Genomic DNA, 20,801 nt, shown 5'->3' on the forward strand with positions numbered 1-20,801 from the left:
CGCTACACAGCACATGAATGAAGACTGCTAAATTGCGTCCCGCGGGTCCAAAGCGCGCATGTACCCCGAGATCTGTCAGTGATGATGGGGGGTTTCTGACAATAAATATACACATTAAATTTCCACAATCAGTTGTACAAAGCTACAAAAAAAAAAACGTGTGCCAGTTTTTTCTATATTATCCCAGACAGTTTTGATGTTGAACAGTATATGATTCACTCACTTACACCTAAAACGTACTGTCCCCAAAAGCTACACATTTATCTCCCCGCTGACAAATTTTTTTTAATGTGTATTTTCAGGTGAAATTGGCAAAGGTTTTGTTGCAGCTGAAAATTTTTTGTGTGAAATAACTGAATTTTCCAGAGATATTATTACAAATTTTCTTTTAATATTGGGAAATGATGCCATCCTGAACATCATTTCAGAAGTATTCCAGTGAGTGAAGTCCATCGTGTTTATGGTATGTGACTGCAAAGAACAAACAACAGGTTTCTCTTTTACATAACACATTTTCATAACATTTCATCATAATATTACCAAACAGATCAAATTTCCAAATAGTTTATGGTTATTTGGCTATTTATCAATGAGGGACTGAAAAAAATAAATGCTTGGCAAAACCCTGGAAGCACACTGTTAACGTTTTGTGCGTTACCTGGTAGGCAGTGCGTCAGTTTGTCGATGATGGTAGCGATGTTTCTCTGCTGTAGGCGACACTGCTTCAACTCTTCCATGGAGCTGATGAGCTGAAAAAAAGAGGAAAAAGATTTCTAACACGTCAACTGCTGATGAAACTGATTTTAAGGTGGCAAGTTTACCTCTTTGCCATCCTCCTGCAGACGCCCGTTAGTCTCAATCACCTGACTCTGCAACAAAAGAAAGAGAATTCTGTCAAATACTAACAACTTCTATGGTGGCCACAAGTTAGATCCTCCTCTTCTAACCTTGAGTTTCTGGGCCTCCCCTCGCACTTTGAGCAGCTCCGTGATGGAGTCGACAAACCCTTGGAAGTGGTGGTTACACATCTTCTCGATCTCGCGGTCGTGGTTTCGGATTCGTGCATCCAGCTTCTCCATGAACAGGCCATGTTCCTGACCATCGTACACCGACCTGGAGAGGAACCCAATGCAGCATTAATGTTTCCATTTCAGCTTTTCTGGAATCAAAGTCAGTACACTTTACCATGAAATGTTAATACAGCCACTTGCACACTAGCAAGTAACCCAACGCTACCTAAATGTCACTTTATGAAGGTATTTCTGAACAAGTCTTAAATATTACCAGCAGACTAATTTGGGCAGTCGTTTAAAAAAATGTTTTACATGTATAACGATTCATAACAGCATAAAATAAACCCAAGCAAACAGAAGGGGGCCTGTTAGCATGTGATTAGCTACAGTGTGTCAAGAAATGACATTCACTGGCAAGTTAACTGAAGATGATGATAATAAAGTGACATACTCCAGAAAATACAATTATTACATTAAAAACTAAAACATGTCTAGAATTCATAGTCAATGTTGTAAACCTTATTTATTTTTAAATAAATGTTTCACTAAATGTACAAACAGTTTTTTTTTCTTTTTATTGCATCCTGACAGGCATTAATCTTTACATTTTCTGCCTTCCAAATTGTCCTTTCTTAATCTTTTCATTTCCTTTGTTTGTTCCAGCTTTAGTGAAAAGTTTTATAAAGATTGGTTTCCAGTCTACAACTTGACCAGCAGACAACCATAATAACACTGAACTCGAGGAGTTTTTTTCCAATACTGGACATTATTCAAAGCTGACAAACAGAATGTTATTTGTGGAAGTCTGAATTTTTTATAGAGACTTTAGCTCTTCCCGTGTTGCTCACACACACACACGTGTACAGCCTGATATCCACCATCCTTCCTTCTGTTGTTCAGGAAATACCCAATGTGTACAATACAAAGCAGGTCTGACACCACACGAAGCGCTTTCTTTAGACATACTGACCACTCTTTTATAACAACTTTAACGAACAACCACACTGAGCTCAGTGAGCACATACTTATATACTGAGAGACAAAACTAACTATAGTACAATGATTATTTCAGTGTTGACAGGCCATAGAACCACTGCCTTTGACAAACACGGTGCCTTGTACAGTCAATAACTTATTAACTGAACACAGAAACGCAACATGTCAAAGCATAAACCAATACAACAAATGGATTTTCTCGTCTGATATATCAATCGTTTCATTACTCAACTATCAGCTATTGTTATCAATTAATTTTAGGATTAATTTAAAATGTTTTCTCGATTTAAAAAAAAGTTTTAAAAATAAATGCCAAAGAACTTGGACTCAAATTTGGTTTTACTGCTTTTATCACATTTTTATTTTAACACAACTCTGAATTTATTTTGTTGCTGAGTAAAACTATCAACTTATCCAATTTCAATTTATTTCAATTTCAATTTATATAGTGTGAAATCACAACAAAGTTGCCTCAATGCACTTCAGACAAGTAAGGTCTAACCTTACCAAGCCAATCAATTTATCCAGTTGAAATTAAGTTTTCCAACCACATAGAACTGGTAAAAGAGTCATTAAAAAGTGAATCTTTGTGTAATTGTTCAAAACAAGATTATTTGTAATTATATATAACTGCTATATTTCACTCAAATAGGTCTATTAAAAATGTAAAAAATGAATATCTTCCATAAAACAATTATATATAAAAACACAATAAAAAGACATTAAACATTTATTTTATATCAGTGTTGTAATGAAGCTCGATTAAAACTGGTGAAAAGCTAATGTCATTTAAAATCCATTTCAAACTATTTCAATCAATTTATCATAACTTTCATCATAAAAATAAGTAAAGCAGTTAATCTCAAATAGCAAAAATACCCAAGAACAAATTAGAATTTTTTCATCCCTGTCATCATAAACAACCTCAAAGAAATTGAGTTACGAAAAAGATATTTCTTGTTTATCAACTCATCATTTCAACACTAATTAAAATACCTGACATTGGGACAGATGAGTCTGAGAAAGACGAGCGAATAGAATTATGGAAACAAATATCTGACAGCAAAAACCAACATGAGGTCAAGGAGGACATTTTCAGTTATGACATCACTGTCAGTGGTTGTATTCACAAGTTGGAGAAGCCACAACAAAAATTATGGAATGGGAACACGAAGAGGACGTTCACCAAACTTTATTACTCTGTAGCAAATAAACAAATTAGAGGTATGACACAAAACTATTTGTCCAAAAGCTGAACAAAGGAGGAAGGCTACCATTCAATTAGTCAAGTCCAGCACTTCCTGTTATCTGAATTGGCATTTTTTGCATTTTTCTTGGGGCGAGTATTAATTGGGTTGCTTAAATTTAGGAAGTGGTTGGTCAAAAGTAAAGTTCAAGGTAAAGGTCAAGCAAAACACAGTCCAAAGAAAACATTTAATATCATATCTCTGTGACCAATGTGGCTCTAGATTTGATCAAAAGCTCCTGATGATCAGTAAGATATTTGTGATTGATTGGTACAAGTGACTTCTTGATCACAGAGTCATAAGAACAAGTTATATAGAGTTAAATATAAAACAATAATAACGATAGGGTGCGGTCCCTTTAAGTTCACTGCATGTGCTGCTGGTAGTAAGTATTCATAATCTAAATGCATCTCAGTGTGCAGAGCGCGCCGGGTATGTATCAGCATTCTGATGACTTTCATTATGCCGTGCTCATGTCGGCTGTGAGCGGCAACTGTAAACCGGATGTTCCATTACTCGCAATGAGAGGTTGATGGAAAAAAATTTAGCCACCTCGGGCTGTCAACAGTGTAAAAAATTCTCAACTTTTTCTGTTTACTGCAGCAACAAGTACAAAACAAATATTTTATTCTTAACAAGAAGGAAAAACAGACAGCAAGAGGTGGATTATTTAAGTGCAGAGAGTCACCCTGTTTTAATCAGGTAAACATGAATAATTAGTCTGATCTTACAGAGAGGAATTAATCGAAAACCTCACAAAAAGTTAACTTTTTAAGCTGCCATCAGAGCTTGCTGTTTTAATTTTAAAGCTGTGTTGTATCTTTCAATTAAGGAAGTTATTGTCTGTGTCGTTAGCACTGAAAAATGAGAGCGCCTCACACTGTCAACTGCAATCAGCCGCCACAAACAACTGGAATTCTGTTGAAACAACCACTGCGACGGTTTTTCAGCCACTGATGGGAACGCAGCTTAAGGTGCACTGACATGTGCATGACTTTCATTCATGCACTTGTACGACCTGCATCATGCAGAAGAGTAAACTCATGTTTAATGGGTGGAGACTGAACGTGAGAGGGGCGCCGGCAAGTGCAATTGCACAAAGAGATTTTTGAAATGTTAAAAAAAAAATCTTGACGCGGGTGGGATCATCACAACGATGTGTGTGCAAGTGCGTGAATTAAAGTCATGCACATGTCAGTGCACCTTTAGACTTGTGTTGGTATTTGGTTTTGAAATGAGGCGATTCCTTCATTATGTCCTCTACTTGATCCAGAAAGCAAAATGCCATTAATTAAAAAAACAAAACCGAATTTTTGTTCAGTTGATGAACAAAAATTCTTTACTTATATCTGAATTTTTTTTATTTATTAAAAAGCTGGCTGAACAGCTTCACTGTGTTGTATCAGAAGATGTTTGGATAACTGTTTTTGATGCTCAGCAGCAAAAAACAGATCTTAAACCACTTCATTCGCTCAAAAACTGTTGAGTGTGGACGAGTGTGTCATCTGAAGTACAGCCGATGACTCACTCAGTGTAGGGTGTGTGCACGCTACAACTGGAGCGAGCTGCTCCCTCTTTTTACTCTACAGATCCAAGCACAGCCCGTTAACAACATGCTGAGATATTTTTTCAGTACGGTCATAAACATATGGACATTACACTTTGGGGGGGGGGGGGGGGGGATTCTCCTACAGAGCAACTAGTCAACAAGCTCAAAGTGCAGACTTTCAGCTTTGACGGTGTTGAACACTGACAAATTATTGTCCTGTTCAGAATTTTAAGGAACCGAAAACAAAAAACGAGGTCAAGCCATTAGAAGAGCTGCAGCAACAAAAATCATACTTTCCATTAGAATGAAACCAGCCACAGATAAGAATCAACAATTCCTGAAGCAACCCTTAAGGTCAGAAATCTCCATACAAACTTAAAAACAGCCGCAACACAGGACACATAATGTTAGCTGGCTTTTTCCTGGGATTACTGCCAATTACTCATTTAGAACAATATAGGAAAAACATCCCAAAAAAAAAAAAAAAAAAAAAACACCGACGTTCATCGTACGTGTGATCACTGGCGCTAATAACCAACCACAGGTACTTCAAACTATGAAACCGGATCAGGCAACATGCAGCTGATCAGCGAGGAGAATTCTGCAGCTGGCCTGAACCTGCATGTTGCTGCAGAAACCAAACCTGTCTGTACAAGAGTCTGTTTGAGGAGATGAACTTACAGGAAAATCACCGCCGACAAGGGTTTGACGGACGTCAAAGATGATAAAGATCACACTTACACCAAACAAGCTTCAGAAAAGTGGGCATGGTTCCATTCCTAAAAACTACATTCGCATTAAGATTTTTGTGCAACATATAAAAATTAGACGACGTTTCAAGAAAAGTCCAACACTAACTCAAACATAAAGGTAAAATATTTTAAAGTGACACTCGGCCATTTTCAGTGAGTAAAAACTTTACTAACAGTGTGCGATTTACACAACTACACATTATCCACTATCTCACACAGAACTAGTAACACTGAAACACTTTATAAAAAACAAACAAAATAGGGTAATATCGCAGACCTTTACAAAGCTAATGACTGCTTCTTGAATGCTCACAACTTACTAGATTGCTGTATTTTCTGCTTAGATTGATTTTATATGCCCAAATGTTCAGCAGGAGAAAAAAAAAAACGACAACACTATCAGGTGTATTTTTAACCACTTTACCAGCACTTGATATAAAATAAATGGCAAAGTGATAAAAACAATGAAGATTATCAACGTTTTCAACCTGAATTTCTCAAAACTTTCCTTTTCCAATAAGGATTTGTTTTAATAAACAGGAAAATAACATAAAGGCTGCTGAAAAACTTATCCAGCTCCGTTTCCTCTCATCAAACCCAAAAACAACAGATCTCAGGAGACGCCACACAAGAGTGGACAAGCTGAAACTACTTAACTATAACAAAACGACTGCTTTCTTCAGCGAATATTCGCTCCATATTTGTCCATATAAAGCCTGTCCTCTGGTTATATATAGCTAACGAGGCAGCTAAACATAGCCTGTGTTATTTTAAGTGTTTTGCTGAATGGGAAATTCTGACGACACGTCCGCTGAACTATCTCTCAGGGATGGAGCAGAACTGCTCGCAGTGAATGCTAAAGACTTGGGAACGTTTTAGCAGCCAGAAGTGTCACAAAGTTGTCAATTGATGCAGCAGCTGGCTCATTAGACAAACAGCTTCTCGGTCTGTTCTTCCGTTTTAATATGCAGAGCTAGTCAGTGGTTAGCGCCGCACTTTCTAAACAAATGTGTTATGGTTCAAGGCTCTATAAATGACTTTCTGCCACTGGATGTCACACCAATGCACCAGCTTCACTTCAGCCACTACACAGTGAGGCCTTTTCAGCCTCTGAATATGGAAGGAATGTCGTTGCTGTCCACCTTCTTGAATGCACAGTGATAGATATATCTATCTATCTATCTATCGATCTAGATAGATCGATAGATAGATCGAGTTGACTAAATGTGCATGTACGGCCAGTAAAGCTATGAAAACAACGCAAAAAAAAAAAAAGCTTAGAAAGATAGAACAAGTTGACTTAATGTGCATGTGTGGCCAGTAAAGCTATGAAACAAGGCAAAAAAAAAAGCTTAGAAAGATAGAACAAGTTGACTTAATGTGCATGTGTGGCCAGTAAAGCTATGAAAACAAGGCAAAAAAAAAAAAGCTTAGATAGCAACACAAACTAAAGGAGTGTTATTTCACTCTGCATATGATGCCATTACACCGCTTATGCAGAGACTAGCCAATGGTGGAGAAATTATAGCTTAAAATGTCACTGATAGCACCTTTAGCCTGAGCCAATATAAATGTGAGTAAAGTATAACACAAGAAGCAGCAGAAGATGGATGGACGATGCTAGAAATTAGGGGTGAAACATACATCTTCCTCACCGTTTGATATGAACCACGGTTTCAAGATTACGGTATAGTTCAGAACTTTCCTCTTGTAGATACAGAACAAAACACATTAATCCACTGGTTTAATTTTGCGTCTTGTCACTTGAAAGGATCAGTAAAATGATTGAGGATCAACAGTTTCTGCTTAAGGATTTTCATTGTATTTTTCACAACCTAATTAAAAATAAACATCTAATCATGACAATAAAATCAATAGGTGGTTTTGTTTTACTCTTTGAATTGTGAAGTTTGAAGTAGTGAATTGAAAATACATTTTACGGAAAAACATATGACTTAAAAAAAAAAAAAAGGGGTTTCCCATGAAGAGGATTTTCATTCAATTTGAAAAAGCTGCATTTCGCAAAGGTGTAAAGGAAACATTTTTTTCTACAAATACAAGTCACGATGTGCAGACAGAATCAGGGCATTTTTGAAACACAGGGTGCAGTACTTGTGGATGGAGGAAGAGATCAGGAGCTTTTTAAACCCTATAAGAGATGACGTCACAGCATTATTGGAGTCAAGAGAAACAATGAAATGTCAATATTTAGCCAAATTTGCACATCCCTCACCACAGCTAGTGGAGTGACAGTTATTGCGAGAGGACAAAACACAATAGTTGTATAACATCATTTAATGGAAATGCACCCATTTCACAATTGTGTTGACATCCTAAAAATTCAATTGAGTTTATTTATATAGTCAGCTATACTACCAAGTAATAATCCACAGGACTGAAGGTAACGAAACGTACAGAGAATTCTGACCATCCTCATTTGAAAGTCAACGAGGGGGTGACATTAGTCCAGCGTAGATGAAGTTATGTGAAACTACAAACTGGAGTTTAAAGGCTACGTTATGACAACATGGTTTAAAACCAGTACACACACAAAAAAAGAAAGAGTTGAGCCAGACGGCAAACCTCTCAATTTACTAGTCGAATTCTGCTTCTATCCTCACCTATGGTCATGAACTTTCGGTAAAGAACACAAGAACGTGATTGAAGGTAAATATATATGTTCTTCCGTAAAATGTATTTTCAATTCACTACTTCAAACTGCACAACTCAAAGAGTAAAACAAAACCACCTCTTGATTTTATTGTCATGTTTAGATGTTTATTTTTAATTAGGTTGTGAAAAATACAATGAAAATCCTTAAGCAGAAACTGATGATCCTCAAGCATTTTACTGATCCTTTCAAGTGACAAGATGCAAAATTAAACCAGTGTTTTGTTCTGTATCTACAAGAGGAAAGCTCTGAACTATACCGTAATGTTGAAACCGTGTTTCATATCAAACAGTGAGGAAGTTGTATGTTACACCCCTATTTCTAGCATCGTTCACCATCTTCTGCTGCTTTCTTGTGTTATACATTACCCACATTTATATTGGCTCAGGCTGAAGGTGCTATCAGTGACATTTTAAACTATAATTTCTCCACCATCGGCTATTCTCTGTGTAAAGTTGTAATGCTTTAGTTTGTATATATATATATACACACACACACATCTGACTTGGCCAAGGATAGGGAAGTGTGGGATGAGGTGCTTCTGCTGTCACCACAATAAGTAGATAAGCCAAATGAGTAAGTAAATTTACTATTCCCGAAACTTGGTATGGACACTCCAAAAAATATGTATGTGTCAGGATGTAATTTTATAATTGCAAAAATCATTAAGTAAAATAATTTGCAGATTATAATAAACACCAGCTGAAATCTGGATTGTTTTGTCTGTGCAACAGACCAAATAAATATCTTCAGTACAAGCCGCAGCGCTCTCCTCCTGGCTCGGCTAACCGCAAAGCAGCTAAAAGTCAATAACAAAACAATTAGAGGGACCTGCTAAAAAGCTGTCAGACTTTGTTGACAAACGCAGAAGCCAGCTGTCAACGTCAGAAGGTTTAGTTCATTCTGAGTTCTCACACCTGCCCGGAGAACAACAATTAGCGAGCTAACGTTAGCTTAAGTTGCCGAAACGCCTCTGAATGAGCTGTAGCAAATTCAAAACAAAGAACAGCGCCTCCTACATGACGCTAATAAAATAAGAAAAACCCGAAGAGTTCCTTCAGGTTTCCACGATAGTGTCGATAATGTCAAAAAGTGAGTACAGAGGCTGAGCTAACGTTAACCTGCTAGCTGTCCGATAATGGAAGCCCGGGGGTTAAAGTTTTCAGCAAGCGTCTGGAGTACGGGAGGAGTTGCTAACTTGACGCTAACCACAGCTAGCCGCACTCCCTCAGTCTCCCTACGCGGGGCTGCCGTTGACACTGGCCGGATCTTACCGCAGGGTCGGTCCAATACAGTTGGTGTCGGTGCTCTCAATCTCCCGAAGGATTCGTTCGTGTTCGGCGGCTGTTTCCACATTAGCCATCCTGCATGTTGCTTCGGACGATGCCGATCAGACTGGATCTCTCGACGTCACAAAGGGGAGGGGGCGCAGGCCGTGGGATGTTCGATATGTTCAGCGGGGCAGCCCCGGCGAGCGGTGTTCTGCCGGAGCAATAGTCAAGTCACCCAGAGTAGCAATAATAACAAGCGCAGTTCCGCTAACTAATATTAATAATAATAATAATTCGCCTACACTAAATTTTTTGGGAAATCTGTTCGTGTTTAGGACACATTTTGCTAAGAAAATAAAAAAAACAAACAAACAAGGTAGAAAGCATTGCCTCTTTGGCAAAGGTTCAACCACACATGAAGCGTTAATTATGTAAATGTAAGTCAAATATGAGATGTTAAGTTATAAATGATGCATTAAATCATAGCGATAGTGACAGCTAAGGGATAGTTAGTCATAAATGTGATATTCAATCATAAATATGAGATATTATGTGTCAACACTAGTCATACTTATGACACAGGAAGTCATAACTATGCCATACAAATTCAGAAATGAGGTATATCAAGTAATAATAACGTGTTAACTCCCAGTGAGTCACACTTATGACATAATTCGTCATAATTATCTAATACTAAGTCACAAATACGAGATGCTGAGTCATGAACGGGGTGTTAACTCAGAATGAGTCACATTTATGAGATAGTAAGCCATAATTACCTAATACTAAGTCATAAATATAAGATGCTGAGATACAAATTGTGTTAACTCCCAATGAGTCACACGTATGAGATAGTCAATTATAATTATCTAATACTGTCACAAGTACGAGATACTGAGTCATGAACGGGGTGTTAACTCAGAATGAGTCACATTTATGAGATAGTAAGTCATAATTACCAAATACTAAGTCATAAATATAAGCTGCCGAGATACAAATTGTGTTAACTCCCAATGAGTCACACTTATGAGACAGTCAGTAATAATTATCTAATACTAAGTCACAAATATGAGATGGTGAGTCATGAATGAGGTGTTAACTCAGAATGAGTCACATTTATGAGATAGTAAGTCATAATTACCTAATACTAAGTCATAAATATGAGATGCTGAGATACAAATTGTGTTAACTCCCAATGAGTCACACTTATGAGATAGTCAGTAATCTAAGTCACAAATACGAGATGCTGAGTCATGAAGGAGGTGTTAACTCTCGAATGAGTCACATTTATGAGATAGTAAGCCATAATTACCTAATAATAAGTCATAAATATAAGATGCTGAGATACAAATTGTGTTAACTCCAAATGAGTCACACGTATGAGATAGTCAGTTATAATTATCTAATACTAAGTCATAAATACGAGGTGCTGAGTCATGAACGAGGTGTTAACTCAGAATGAGTCACATTTATGAGACAGTAAATCATAATTGTCCATGAGACACGCGTATGCCAGATTAAATTACAATTATGTACTAAAACATAAAAATGTTTTTTGTTAATTCTTCTTCCCTGATTTTACTGTGAAGCACTTTGGACACCACGTGGCTGCTGTAAAGGGATATATAAATAAATGTTGATTGATTGAAATATGATTTTGTAAGTTGAAGTGTTAATTCTCTGTGATTGTCACAGCTGAGACACAAAAACACAAGTATGAGATATTAAGTAATAAATGGTGTCTTAAGTCTCATAATCATTACACTTATGAGATAGTCATAATTATTTGACACTAAGCCATAAGTTAGATCTCAAATCAAAATAATGTTGGTAGCATGGCCCAAGAAGAGGGTCACCCCTTTGAGTCTGGTCTGCTTGAGGTTTCTTCCTCAGAGAGAGTTTTTCCTTACCACTGTTGCTCTGGGGGTTAGTAAGGTTAGACCTTACTTGTGTGAAGCGCCTTGAGGCAACTCTGTTGTGATTTGGCGCTATATAAATGAAAAAAAAAAAAACACCATAAATGGGGTGGAAACTTCCACAATTACACGTTAAGTTATAACTGAGGTATTAAAGAACAGTATTATGTCATAATTAAGTCAAAAATATGAGATGTCATTAATAAAGCATTAAGTCACAATGATGGTTATAATTATTAAATACTAACTTGTAACTAAGTCAAGAATGTCAAATCACAATAGCCATAAATAGGGTCCAAACTCATAATTACCACAAGTTTAATATTTTGATCAATGAAATGTTAATACCCAATCTCGTACTTATGTGAGTCATAAGTTGACCTGAAACGTCCAGTTGACCTGACTCAGCCTCAATGGATGAGTCATCATTATGAAATACTAAATCATGTTAAATCATCAATGAGAGATCAACAGCACTTTCACACCAGGATTAGCTGTTAACTCACAATGACGAATATAGAAATCATATCATCGTCTTGTAACTACGAGAAACACGCAAACAGCGCAGATGCTTTTATTGTGAAGGGGGGAGAAATCTATACTTCCTGCTGCCTTCTGTTGCTGGATGACTTGACGCTGTAGTTCCAACCTGCTGTCGGAAGACGAGAAAAGTGAAGAATGGAGGTAAAACAATAATGTTATTAAAAATAAAAACTTTGCAGAATGTTTGCACTGAACTGTACAGAACATTATACAGACACGAGTGATCATAGCAGCTTTGTTTCCTGCTAACATTCCACTGTTGTGTGTATTTGTCAATAAAAGGATCAGAGTCCACTTTGAATCATCTCGGAAATAGTTTTTTTTTTTTTTTGTAAAACTACAGTTTGTGCAACTGTGGATTCAACTGCATATGTGGACTGATAATTCATGGCTTTTCCAATGACGTCATTCACAGATGATGCACGATGCAAACATTGTCTATCGAGTCAAATTACTAAAGTCAAACTGAAGGCCTGGGGGCCAAATTCAGCCCCAGAAACCAAGAAACAAATCAGATAATCATGTTCATGTAGCCCATGAATATGTGAATCTATTTACACTTTCCTTTTATGCTATTTTTCAACTTGACATGTTTTTGTTTTCTCAATGTCTCAACTTATGACATCACAAAGTTCAAAGGGTAACAGAATGGGGCCCTTTGTTGGTTAGGTGGAGGTAGATATTGCAGCTTGAACTTACACATTGCAACACTAGGGGCTGTGCTCTCTGCATCTGTCTTTTAGCCCCAGAGGAAGCTGATAAACTCGGTGGACAGCTGTGTGGACGAAGCGCTGTGCGGCCTCGTGAGGGCCTGCGGAGGCCTGTCCCTGCTGAAAGGTCACAGGGTCGTGCTCCGGTCCGACCTGGACAGTCTGAGGGGCAAAGTGGCCCTGCTGTCAGGAGGAGGGTCAGGACACGAGCCGGCACACGGGGGTACGCTTCATTTCATGTATATATGATATACACCCAGAGTGTGAGCAGATAAATACAACGCACCCCCCAAGTTTACAAATTAAAATATTCACACAGCTGGTGTGGAATCAGCACATTAAACAAAAATACATGTTTTTTTGTTCCTAACAGTGATCACATTCTCAACCAGCGACATCTAATCAATGCATTTCGATGCACCGATATAACAGAAGCAGCCGCGGTCTTGGCGGCCACCAGACCGCGGCTGTGGAAATGAAAGAAACTGATCATCAAGCTCATTTCAAGATATACACATAACTTTGAAAGTATCCATATTTGGAGAGCGACAGAGAGAGAATGAAGAAGTGTCTGCTTCAGTTACGTTCATGCAAAATCTTTTCTGCACGGTTGTGTGGAAGTATGACAGTGTTATTTGAGTTTTATTAAATCATAAATATCTTATTCATTAAATAAGATAAAGTTGTATCAGTTTATAGAAAACAAAAACTAGAGGGGGACTCGGTACAGCGCACATCTCTGCCCTAAACACACTATTAACCAACATTTCAAAATTTTGACCTATAAATTCCTTAAAAAGCTGGACAACGTGACTGTTTTAACGGTTTGCTCCCTCCGTCTCTCTGCAGGTTACGTAGGTGCTGGTATGTTGTCAGCGGCTGTAGCGGGTGGCGTGTTTGCATCTCCGCCTCCTGCTAGCATCCTGGCTGCTATTCTGTGCTTGCACCGCGCAGGTGATGGGCGCTTTAGTTTTGCTTTTTGTGCGATGCGTTTCTGAGGATTCGTGTTCAACGGTCATTCCAGGTTTTTCCCGTTAAATGATTCTGTCCCTCCCAGGAGCCTCTGGGGTTCTTCTCATTGTGAAGAATTACACCGGCGATCGCCTCAACTTTGGGTTGGCAGCAGAGCAGGCCCGAAACCACGGCATCACAGTGGATATGGTGATTGTGGCAGAGGACTGCGCCTTTGAGCAGCCCAGTAAGGCCGGGAGGCGGGGCTTATGTGGCACCATCTTCATACACAAGGTCAGCGGTAAAAATCTTTTTTAGGAGGTTGACTGAAGTCTGTTTCCTGCAATAACACAAATACAAGAGTTCAATTTAAAAACTGATTAAATAATAAAAATCCAATTTATTAAAAAAAAGTGTATAATACCTAAACATAATGAGCAAATAAATATATCCAACAATCAATGAACAGTCAAGGAAATATGTTTTCAAATATTAAATGCTAATTTAAAAATAAAAAGTCTTATAAATGTTGTCACATGTGGCTAGCATTAGCAAGTGATGCTAGGTAACAAGCAACACTTGCTGATTTTACGTATTAAATGTTTAATATCAGCTGTTGAAGTGGTAAAGTTCTGAGATTTGTCAATATTACAATAAAACATACAGATTTTTCTTTTAATACAACTATTTTTCATTGCTGCTTTGTTCAACAACCTTTGAAAATCTGGTTTCTCCTTCTCACAGCTGGCAGGCGCCTTGGCAGAAGATGGCTGCTCATTGAACCAGATTGTTTCCATGGTGACAGAGGTTTTGAAGGGGATTGGTGAGTCTGTGTTTCACTAACTCGTCCCTCCTGTCGTGTCATCGAATGGCCCTCAGGACTAAAACTGTTACCAACCAACTTTGATGATATTTATCTCCAGAATCTGGTTGAGATTGTGATGGTTCTTAGATGTACTACTCGTCCTATTGAGCCTACACCAGCTAAGCTAAGGAACGACCTCTGGTTGACCCTGTATGCTGATGGATACTGCAAACTTATTGCGCATTGTTTGTTGTGATTAAAACCTCTTCTTAAGAACTATGTTTGCACAGCTGATAACTGACCGACCTATTTCAAATTTACTGTTTTCCAAAGGTTCTAGAAAAAATGGTTGCTCAGCAAACTGATGTTTTTTATCCTTTTCAGTCGACATTTATGGCATATCACAACAGAAACTGGACACACTAGTGGTGAAGGATTTGTTTCGGGCTCTGTTGTTGTCACCTGCTCTAAAGTGCAGCCTTGACTAGAGTTAATCACTCTATTTTTTTCAGAGATGTTCCTTGTCAGGTTGATCCCAATGATCCCTCTCGGTAGGAGGGGTCTGGTTAGGTTTAAAACTCCAGCTTTTGTGACTTATTGATTATTCTTCTCTACAAGAGTCAAGACAGAAGTCAGACTACCAGAGCAAGAATTTTAGCTGAGGAAGCTTCTGCGATTTGAAGCGAAACGTCCTCGCGTCAAGCAACCCAGTCCAGTCGAAGATTCAAGCTTCTCTACTATGGAAACCACCTGGACAACTGAGAGCCTACACAGAAACATCCCAATGCCTGCATTACAGAGGCATGATATCTGAATTGTCAGCAGTTTTGTATGGCGTACCCCAAGGTTTTGTTCTGGGTCCAATGGTGTTATCATTATTATTGTGTAGCACTCCCTGTTCAGATTATTTGTAGCCGTGGGCTTGACTTCCATTGTTATGCTGACAGTCTGCAGATGTTTGTGTAGGTCATATCTCTCATATTGCAAAACTGGGGATGTGTCTGGCTGCAATAATAATAATAATTAAAAAAAAACTCCTGTAAAGTCAAATGCAATTAAATATTTTAAATGAAAATCTACAACTTTTTGGATCTTTATCATTAAGATATGTTTGAATTTAATTTCTATAAAGCCTTTATGTTTTAGAGTGTGTATCTTTTTGCTATTTGTGATGTTTTAACTTGTGATATTTGACATATGAACCTGAAAGTGCATTATCATCATTATTACCTGGAGCTGTGTTGGTTGCAGGAACACTCGGGGTGAGTCTGTCGCCCTGCAGCGTTCCAGGCTGTCCGCCATCATTTGTCCTGCAGCCAGGAGACATGGAGCTGGGACTAGGTGAGGGACGCCGCAGGAGGATAAGAAAACAAAACAGAACAGTTTGCATCACGTTTTATGATACATTCCACATCAGACAACATAACTTTTGATAAATTATTGCAAATTTAGAATCTGGAGGTTCGTGATCTTGCTTACTGTGAATAGTGTTGCCAGGTCCACTTATTATAAGTACATTTAGACGCATGTTTTTGTACAGTATATTCATTACATTCCTATTCATGCACACACACCTTTAACACCGTCAGCAAACAAACTCACGCTTGAACTTGAACAGATTGATTATAGATGGATGGTGATGTTTGTAGAAACTGTACATTGTTTTTTTTGTTTTGTTTTGTTTTTTTGCAGGTATCCACGGTGAAGCAGGAATTAAAAGATCAAAGGTGACATATTTTACATTCAGTAAACATCTAAATTTGAAATGTGTTTATAATGTTTAATAAAAAAAAAAATTAGGTGTCATCAGCAGACGAGGTGGTAAAAATGATGATTGACCACATGACCAACCCTGTCAGCCAATCACATGTGCCGCTGGAGTCAGGTGTGTATGTAAGTGACAGGTGATCAAACACGTGGCCGCTGGAAGTCTGAGGCTTTTTTATTTTTTATTTTTTGCTCTTCATCCAGGCGACAGCGTGGTTTTGTGTGTGAACAACCTCGGCGCTCTGTCTTGTCTAGAGGTGGGTGTGGTTACGAGAGCCGCCATCATCACTCTGGGTGAGTCGGGTTCAGAGACTAAATTCACCTTTGACTTTGTTCCTCACTCCTTTGACCTTTGTTTGATGAACAGCATTTGCGTGGATCTTGTGAAACATGAGCAGTTTTCTCTACGGTTACAGAAAATCGTGGGATTTTTGTTGCCAGGGTGATGGCCGGATCATTTATGACATCACTGGAGATGGCGGGCGTGTCCCTAACCCTAATGAAAACTAACAAGGAAATATTGAGACTATTTGGTAAGAATACACACAAATATTTACATATATATTTTTTAAATTTGTAACAACATAACAGTTTCTTGGGGTCTGAAAACACAGTCTTCCCAGGTCACATATAATACAGAATAACTACCTCCAGTATGTTCTGGGATCTCCTCTCATCCCTAGAAAAACCTCTAAAGGAAGGTCTCCAGGAGGCATCCTAAAGAATCCTTGAACCACCTCATAGTTAAGAAGTGGTTTTACTTCTACCCAGACTCAAACCAAACTCTAACATTCAGATGCTACAACCAGCGCCCCCGCCTGGCCCAACCTGAGCAGTGGCTGTGCGAGCGGACGAAGCTACATCACAGAACCTCCAACCGTGATCACACACCCGGGAGATGAGGATCGCTCTGAAGGTTAGTCTCCTCGTTATTGAGGGTAGATGGCTACCGTAGTGTTTGAAGCAACCGTTCAACCTCTTGCTAACTTCAGACTGCACAACAATCCGGCGTCCAATCAGGGACACTTTAACCATTACTGCTGAATGAAACAGAACATGTTGAGGAAGTAGGAAGTATAATTGCACTTAGTCTAAGAATGAGGCATAGTCAGGCGCCATACTCATTGGTATTATGTGTTGGCAGCAGAAAGTTGTTGCACTGTAGACCAGGAAACCCTGGTCTCAACTTCAGCGTGGAGTTTTCCTGCCATTTATGTCATGCAGTATTCAGCTCCACCTTACACAGGTGGGCTCCTGATCTCCTGATGTCCTGCCCTGCGCCCTACATTTCGCTCAGATTACGTGTCTGTGTAAATAACATGAAGTTGGACATGGTCCATTTGGACTTTGTTCTTCTGGCTTTGAACTGTCTGATTTCTTTACCTTCCAGGGCTGCTGAGTCCTGTAATGCGCAAAGTTGTAGAGACGATCTGTTCCACACTGTTGAAAAAGCAGGGGGAACTCAACTCCCTGGACCGAGCTGCCGGAGACGGAGACTGCGGGAATACTCATGCACAGGCGGCTAATGGTAAGATAGCATAATCAACACGAGCACTGAACTTGTCAAGCATCGAAAGCATCTTTGTTAAAAGTCGGAAAATGTTCACTCAGCCATTCAGGAGTGGCTCCAGGATCATGCGGTCCCAGGGTGCCCAGGACAACTGCTGTCCATCCTCGCGGGACTGGTGCAGGAGAAAATGGGCGGGACGTCCGGGGCGGTACTCTGTCCTCTTGTTTGAGAATAAAGATAGATGGGTTTTGGTGTTTTTCCAAAATATGCATGTTGTTTCATGTGTCAGTTGTACAGTCTATTCCTGACGACGGCAGCTGGTCATGTGAGCGAGAGGCAGAGCAATGCTGCAGCCTGGGCCAGGGCAATGCATGCTGGGACACAGGCCATGAGGAGGTGTGGAAATAATACATTTAAAAAAGGATAATGATGTAGAAAAGAAAAACAAGATATTTTCCTCATGGTGAACTTAATAATAATCATTCAGCAAGTGTCAAGTCGCCCTGAGAAGATGTCCAATAAAATGTCTGTCAGAAGTCCCTCTGTTTCATATTTTTATGTAAAATGTGTCGACTTTCTGTTGAAGGTCTTTTCTTTGAATATCAAATTGAAATATAGTGCAAGTGATATTTAAACAGTATCATTTCTATGATCCACTCTGAGCTACTCAATACATTAAATGTATAATTGTCTATAGTACTTTACAACTTTATACAATTTGTAGAGCCCGGCGATATGGATTTTTTTGAGGCCGATGCCGATAACGATATTTGGATGAAAAAAATGCCAATAATCGATAAATCGGCCGATTTGCTGATAGCCGATAAATCAGCCGGTTATTTTTCTTAATGAATAAAATGTTCTTTTTTGGACCCTTAACAAAAAAGGTATGAGCTAGAAGCTGAAACTTTGTCCTCATATTGATTAACTTTATAACAGAGAAGAATTTTCAAGTTCAAAAAATGCAATAAAAAAAATAAACCTTTGTGAAATTAGCAAATACATATCCTTAAAAAGAGTTGTGAAATACATCTGATCTTGTACCTCTTGTTGCTGCAACTTAGATATAGGTTCAGGATAAGGATATAGATCCTTATAAACTTACTTGTATGCTTTTGTCAGCCAATCGGTGCAGTGTGACAGCGAACTACGGGGGCCGGTGATGAACACATTTAAGCAGGGGTGTAAGCAGCTCTCAGTTGAATGGAGTCAGAGCTCCATCTACTGGACAAACGGTGCAAGGACATTTTACATTGCCGACACAAACATTATTTCAGTAACTGTTTTGTTTATGAGAAATTATCGGCGTTCTATCGGCAAAATTTCGGCCGATAGTGAATACTTTGAAAAGGGCTTATACCGATATATTGGTCGGGCTCTAACAATTTGTAAGGTCTATTACTTCGTACAGTGTGTAAAATCTAGATGTTGTACAAGAAGTAATGTGTCAATCTTATACAATCTGTAATCTCTCTAGACTTTATATGTACACTCTGTACAGTTTTGACTTTACACAATTTGTAAGGTCTATACTTCATAGGTCTACTGTAGATGTACAATGACTAAGATGTACCCAGATACAATCTATAAGACCGCTAGACTTTATACAGTCTGTTAGAACTTATAAACTGTATAAGAACTAGTGCTTATACAGTTTATAAGTTCTCGATCTCACTTGTGTGTCTCCCTTTGAGGCGACAAGTTCTGATTCAGCGCTGTATAAATAAACTGAACTTCCACTATGAATTTTAGAGGTGTTACAAATTAATGACTGGATAATTTGACAGAAAATGATTAATAGTTAAAGTTATTGATCCAAGAAAGATGCCAAATATTTACAATGATACAATGAGAATATTTGGACTTGAACATTAAACATAAATAATCCATATGTTTGTCTTCCAGGTACGGCGGTGCTGATCCCGGAGATAGAACAATGGTCAGAAACAAAAATGTTTTTATTTAAAATTGTTACATGTATTTTTACAGTTTTACCACTTTATCACTCTTATTACTACTTATAGTTGGATGCATTGTGCCCAGCAGTGGATGAGCTGATGAAACTAACTACAGCACCATCTTGTGACGAGATGGCGGTACTACAGACTGCTGTGCAGGTAGCGTACAGATTTCCGAGGACCTTTTCTCCGTTTGCACCGTCTGCCTCGTGCAACAATCACCTTCTCGTTTTGCTTCCCTCTTGCACTCTATTTTCAGAAAGCCACCTTGGGGGTGGAGTCAACTTGCAAGCTTAAGGCGAGAGCGGGGCGAGCTAGCTATGTCGCGGCTGAGCGGGTGACCCTGCCTGACCCCGGCGCCGTGGCAGTCGCCGCCATCTTGACAGCAGCACTCGAAGTCCTAGTGGCAAAGAAGTAATCCAGCATTAACCAGACGGGGACATTAAACTGTCGCGCACGTTTCGTGTATCCGCGAGCTGAAATTCTTTGTGTATGAATGTAGAGAAATGTAACATTCCTGAGACACCAGAGTTTGAATGAAATTAACATTCCTTCCTTGTAACTATTCTATTGGAGCAAGTTTCTTCTCCAAGTACTTATACGATAAATGTTGACGTGTGGGTACAGAATAATATACTCCATCGCCACATTAAATGTACTGAACCTGAATTTTCATGACAAATAAAACCATTTTGCCATCTTGAATACAACAGGTCATATCGCATGCGTGAACATGTTACGCCGTGTACGGACAAAACCGTTAGCCCAGTCATGCTAGCATGTTGGTCATGAATTTCCCTCATGAACTTCCAATTAAATTTGAATGTTTCAAGCTGTTACTTTGCACAGAGTTGACAAATTTACAGAGTCAAACAAAAGTCGGCTGTGGATTCAGAAGTGGATCGATATACAATTGAAATATTGAACTTGTTGAGACGTTCCCCTAGCTTAGCGGTGACGATCATGTCTCTGCGTCCTTGGACTTTGAGAGACACCTGGGAAGAGTTTGTGGAGTTGGTGTGCCTGATGTGCTTCCTGTCTTAAATAAATAAATAAAAAAAATAAAATTAAAGAAAGAATAGATCTAATGGTAAACAGAAGAAAATACATTTTAAGATTTGCCTTGAAAATTTCAACTGAAG

General features: G+C 38.7%; 2 protein-coding genes across 2 annotated transcripts in view; one reads left to right on the top strand and one right to left on the bottom strand.

The window, feature by feature from the left end:
• The window catches only part of LOC117505440 (exocyst complex component 6B-like), a 91,031-nt gene extending 81,379 nt beyond the window's left edge, over positions 1–9,652 (bottom strand). Inside the window, exons 1-4 of the mRNA XM_034165083.1 lie at positions 9,503–9,652; positions 948–1,113; positions 822–869; positions 659–749 (exon numbers count right to left, since the gene is read on the bottom strand). Coding sequence (XP_034020974.1) covers positions 659–749; positions 822–869; positions 948–1,113; positions 9,503–9,591 — 394 coding nt within the window. The 5' untranslated portion in view covers positions 9,592–9,652. The remainder of the gene's footprint in view (positions 1–658; positions 750–821; positions 870–947; positions 1,114–9,502) is intronic.
• A 2,387-nt stretch (positions 9,653–12,039) lies between these two features.
• Positions 12,040–20,185, top strand: tkfc (triokinase/FMN cyclase). The gene is made up of 17 exons (XM_034164904.1): positions 12,040–12,099; positions 12,702–12,891; positions 13,518–13,622; positions 13,726–13,913; positions 14,364–14,442; positions 15,676–15,765; positions 16,117–16,151; positions 16,225–16,309; positions 16,396–16,485; positions 16,608–16,724; positions 16,988–17,107; positions 17,582–17,719; positions 17,803–17,909; positions 17,991–18,097; positions 19,607–19,640; positions 19,726–19,818; positions 19,919–20,185. Exons 1-17 carry the CDS (start codon positions 12,094–12,096, stop codon positions 20,075–20,077), a joined length of 1,743 nt encoding a protein of 580 aa, XP_034020795.1. The 5' UTR covers positions 12,040–12,093; the 3' UTR covers positions 20,078–20,185.
• The last annotated feature ends 616 nt before the right edge of the window (positions 20,186–20,801 follow it).

Source organism: Thalassophryne amazonica, chromosome 23 (genome assembly GCF_902500255.1).
Source record: "Thalassophryne amazonica chromosome 23, fThaAma1.1, whole genome shotgun sequence".
NCBI classification, from domain to species: domain Eukaryota; kingdom Metazoa; phylum Chordata; class Actinopteri; order Batrachoidiformes; family Batrachoididae; genus Thalassophryne; species Thalassophryne amazonica.